At 39.4% G+C, this 4,825-nt stretch overlaps 1 protein-coding gene across 1 annotated transcript in view; it reads right to left on the bottom strand.

The window, feature by feature from the left end:
• stradb (STE20-related kinase adaptor beta) overlaps positions 1 to 4,825 on the bottom strand; it is an 11,938-nt gene that overhangs the window by 3,660 nt on the left and 3,453 nt on the right. Inside the window, exons 2-6 of the mRNA XM_015377641.1 lie at positions 4,270 to 4,353; positions 4,084 to 4,150; positions 1,844 to 1,924; positions 1,109 to 1,211; positions 887 to 1,008 (exon numbers count right to left, since the gene is read on the bottom strand). Of these exons, the coding sequence (XP_015233127.1) occupies positions 887 to 1,008; positions 1,109 to 1,211; positions 1,844 to 1,924; positions 4,084 to 4,095 (318 nt within the window). The 5' untranslated portion in view covers positions 4,096 to 4,150; positions 4,270 to 4,353. The remainder of the gene's footprint in view (positions 1 to 886; positions 1,009 to 1,108; positions 1,212 to 1,843; positions 1,925 to 4,083; positions 4,151 to 4,269; positions 4,354 to 4,825) is intronic.

Here is a 4,825-nt window from a genome sequence, read left to right as displayed (position 1 = left end):
TCTTAGGCGGAGAGGCCATTTTGGCACATTTATCCATAAATGTCACCAAACTGTGCCAAATATGTTTTTTACATCAACACTGGGGGTTTGGTAAAATTACGAGGTCACGTAGCAGCTGGACCCGCCGGTGGGTCCGTCGGGTTCAAGGGGCTAATGTTAGCCAGAATGTATAGATATAAATGAATATCTTTCAAGCTGTTTTCTTATTAGTAGAAAAAAGCTCCTAGCTGAGAAGCGCACACACCTCCAAATTGCACATTAGCAGACTTAGCTTCTGATTTCATAGCCAAGAAGATCAGAATTAACAAAAAAAAAAAAAAAAAATGCAACAGATGATAGAGGGGCTTAAATTCACTCAAGGCTGCAAACCTCAGTTTTAGTGGGGCCTTTATCTAACAAGAATTGTGCCTTCAAAGAACCCCTGCATCCTATGCAACGCTAACCGAGAGAACGATGCTAATAAATAAGTTTTAAAATGGTAGATCATTAAAAAATAAATAAATAATAAGAGAATTGATCTTCATGGGAGCATTAGGTTTATAGAACTGAATAGCTACATGAATAGCTACAGAATATTTAATTCCACTGTAGTTATCTGACTGCTGCTGTTAGTTTGTGGGTTTGTTTTTAACATCTCGACTGAATAATGGCTCTTCTTAAGGTTTATCGTTGCATGTTTACAGAACCACCAAAACTTCAGCCTAAAATATAAGATTATAAATTATGATTTGTTGCCTAAATCAACTGCAGAGGAACCGCTTAGATAATAGTAGTTATATAGGTGGGCTTTTGTGTTATAACCATGTTTTGTATTAAGGACTAACACACATATTAAAACAAGTTCACAGGTTTCCATAAAGGGTCTAAAGGCTAATTATTAGTTCACCATGAGCTGCAGCAGTTCCTCCTCTGTGCACTCGTCCAGGTTGGTCTGCTTGATGGCCACCAGCTGGCCGGTGGGGATGTGGCGCGCCATGCTCACCCGGCTCAGGTTATTAAATCCTTTACCTGCAATCAAACTGAGATCTCACCATCTTTCTGAAAAATTTACTTCACATTACAACTTCCAATATTTATTTATTTTTTTCTTCCTTTCGGGTCGTCTCACCAAGCTCGAACAGCAGCTGGTAATGTGCCGGCTCGGGTGACAGCCCTGTGACGTCATCGCCGCCGGCTGGGCCTTGCAGGGTGTATTCAGAACCGTCAAAGCTCTGCGAGGTGTCAAACACATTCATGTAAACAAAAAACTACATGTAAGATACATGTAAGAATAAATTGAATCCAGTAAAACAAAAAAACAAAGAAATCCATCGTTTTTTTGATTCCTTTCTTTAAATTCTGCATCTGAGGAAATACTTTTTTTGCTCCTGTGCAATGCTTCCAGCAGGTGGCGCTGTAACCCAAAAAGGAGCAGAGTGAAGCATGTTTTTTTTCTGGTGATGCAGGCAGAGGTGCACATTCCCTCTGCATCACGTCGCCTCAGCAGTACATGACTAATTATTATTAATCAGTTAATAATAAATCTCTATCATGAACTACTGCATTAGGAATGGAGGATGATGTTGAGGCTAAGGGGAGGGTGTGCTTCCAGTGATGTCAAATATCACAGTCCCTTAAAAAGCATTCATAGCCCTGATATTTGTGGCTGGAACTGGAAAATGTGAGAACATTTTATTTTTTTTGCAAGGCTTAGTTAATAATTCTGTCCTCATATTCTCCAGCTTTGAGCTTTTAAACAGCTCCAGCGTTCAAGTAAGGACCCGAGCAGATGGCAGATTATTAAAAGTGAACGGGTGGATGAGCGTTGGAGCTGGCCCGAGCCGACAGCATATCCACTACTGACCAGAAACTGGTGGCTGGTGTCTTCATAGCGGTCCTCTATGTCCATGGGCTGGACCTGAGCGTGGGATATACAGGAACAGTCCTGGGGAAGGGGGTGGAGGAGCATAGGTGAGACATGCCCAAACAGGAAGAGGGGAAATGGAGCTCAGGATGGTTGCAGGTTGACAGTGAGAAGCAAGCATCAGGAAACATGGCGCAGGAAGGCATACATGGGTAAAAACAACGTGATAAAAGCCAACAGAAAGGGAAAGGATGACCTGCTGTGACTTAAAGCAGGTAGAAAGGTGAGTGTGTGATAAGATAAAGCGATTAACCTCCTTTAAGGACGTAGGGAACCTCAAATAAATAACACATGACATTTGATCATATTTACGGAGCCCCTAAAGGGACATGGAGGGAAAAAATTAACTAATGCGAGATCCCGCAATACTTTTGCGAGATCTCGCAAAACTATTGCGGGATCTCGCAAAAATATTGTGAGATCTCGCAAAAGTATTGCAGGATCTCGCAAAAGTATTGGGGGATCTCGCAAAATATTGCGGGATCTCGCAAAAGTATTGGAAGATCTCGCAAAAAATAAACTTTTGCGAGATCCCGCAAAACTATTGCAGGATCTCGCAAAAGTATTGGGGGATCTCGCAAAAGTATTNTGCAGGATCTCGCAAAAGTATTGGGGGATCTCGCAAAAGTATTGCGGGATCTCGCAAAAGTATTGCAGGATCTCGCAAAAGTATTGGGGGATCTCACAAAAGTATTGAGGGATCTCGCAAAAGTATTGGGGGATCTCGCAAAAGTATTGCGGGATCTCGCAAAAGTATTGCAGGATCTTGCAAAAGTATTGAGGGATCTCGCAAAAGTATTGCGGGATCTCGCAAAAGTATTGCAAGATCTCGCAAAAAATAAACTTTTGCGAGATCCCGCAAAAGTTGTTTTTTTCCCCCTCCATGTCCCTTTAGGGGCTCCGTACATATTAGATTGTTAAATAAAAGGAAATACACATTTAAAAAGCAATACCGGGTTTAAGAAGGAAAGCAGCAGCCTCGTATATGACAAAGTAAAAACCAGGAAGTGTAACCATCACTCGAAAAGCAGGAGTTCAGGCAGTTTAAGATGATGTCAGCAAGTTCACCCCGAAGTCACACTGTGCCTCATCTAAAGATCATTACAGGGTTTATACACGGATGAGTAACTCTAATTTAATTCTTTTTTAATGCTCTTAGAATTAATTTTAATGACACGGAATCAGTTATACCTTATCTAATATATCTGATGAAATTTTTTTAATAACTTTTTTTTGTATAAACCATTTAAAATGCCACTATAACCACATTTAATGAATTTTAATACCAATTAAGGCCTTAATTTAAAAAATAATAATTTGAAGACTTTTAAAGATTTTTAATGATCCGCGGAAAGCCTGCTCAATGAAACAGAATTACATGCATGGCTGCACGAGTTAGGCTGACAAAGATGAATCTAGAGAACACCAAAAACATCTGGAATTAGCAAGACGTTCCTTGTTGCTACATCGGAAGTCGGCCATAAATCCCTCGGTCTCCCAGTGGCTCAAAGACGTCATGTTTTTCCTAAAACTTTAGAAAATGAAATCCATGTTGAGAGGATGTACAGACAAAATTTCCACAAATGGCAACCCTGTATTTCCTATTTCACTAACCTAAAGGTACGACCACATTGACTGCTTGCCTGTTCTGTGTGTATATGTGACCGTGCACACATGCATATTTGTAAAAAAAAAAAAAAAGAAATGTAAACTTTATTTCTGTGACTGGAATTATTGTATTGGGTTTTTTCCCCTTGAAAATATTTAAAAAAACAACAATGTGGAATAACCTCTTGTCAACAAAGGAGACCAAACTGAAGATGTTAGCCATGATTCATGCATGTCATTAATTAGCTAAACTGAAAAGAATCTTCTCCATAATGCATAAACATCCTGTAGATAGTCAAATATGCTGTGTGTTCAAAGTAAAAAATATCCAACATAAATTATGTCAGGATGTTTGTGAAGGTGTGGTGGGTGACGATAGATGATGGTTGCCCAAGTTACGTTTAAATTCCCTATAAAATCTTGGGACGGCTCTGCAAAGAAATCAGACGTAAATCTGCTCGCTTTGAGATCAAAAATATTTAAGATCTAGCTACTTTAGGCTCTAATAATCTCTTAAAAACAACAACATTTCATCAATCTGAGAAGGAAACCATGCTGCCTTAAAGTCTTACCAAGAAAGACATGGAGTCCTTTTGGCGAAGGTGGAGTGACAGACTCTTTCATTCATTCGTTCAAGCGCTGCAGGGGTCCGATGGTGACAGAGGGAGACAGCAGGATGAGGCGCAGCAGTGAAGTATGAGACACACTGAGAATGCTCCTGTGGATGAGGAGCATCCATCAGAGCTGCTGCGGCTTACCTGGCTACATCAGCTGATCTGGAGCTCAGAGGAATCTCAATCATCAGTGGAGGTCCATGTTTAGTGAAGATACCAGACTGATTCCTGTTGAACACAGTGGTGTAGTTAAGAGCAGAGGAGACCCACTATTAACAGTTATTAAAGCTGCCAGGAAACGTCCTCCATGCTCTATGGGTCAATATAGAGATTTTGACTTCCAAATAATTACATTTCCCAAGATTTGTTGACACCAATAAAAATCTATGGTGACAGACTGGAACGAAAAAACGAGCCACTAGTGCCACAAAAACTCAAAAACATTTTTTTTAATAAATAAAATTACTATATTGCAAAAATGGATTCGAAATATAATAAATTAAGTTTTAAGAATGTTTTTCAACAATTAAATAGGGCTGCTTTACTGTGCATTTGAGACATTTCTTAACATATTTAACAAGAAGCTGTGTAGAACTTTGTAATTATTGACTATATATACACATATACACACACACATATATGTATATATACACATATACACACACACACATATGTATATATACACATATACACACACACA

The sequence above is a fragment of the Cyprinodon variegatus genome, unplaced genomic scaffold (genome assembly GCF_000732505.1).
Source record: "Cyprinodon variegatus isolate N-32 unplaced genomic scaffold, C_variegatus-1.0 Scaffold9, whole genome shotgun sequence".
Classification (NCBI taxonomy): domain Eukaryota; kingdom Metazoa; phylum Chordata; class Actinopteri; order Cyprinodontiformes; family Cyprinodontidae; genus Cyprinodon; species Cyprinodon variegatus.
This window is presented reverse-complemented; position numbering and strand designations above follow the sequence as displayed.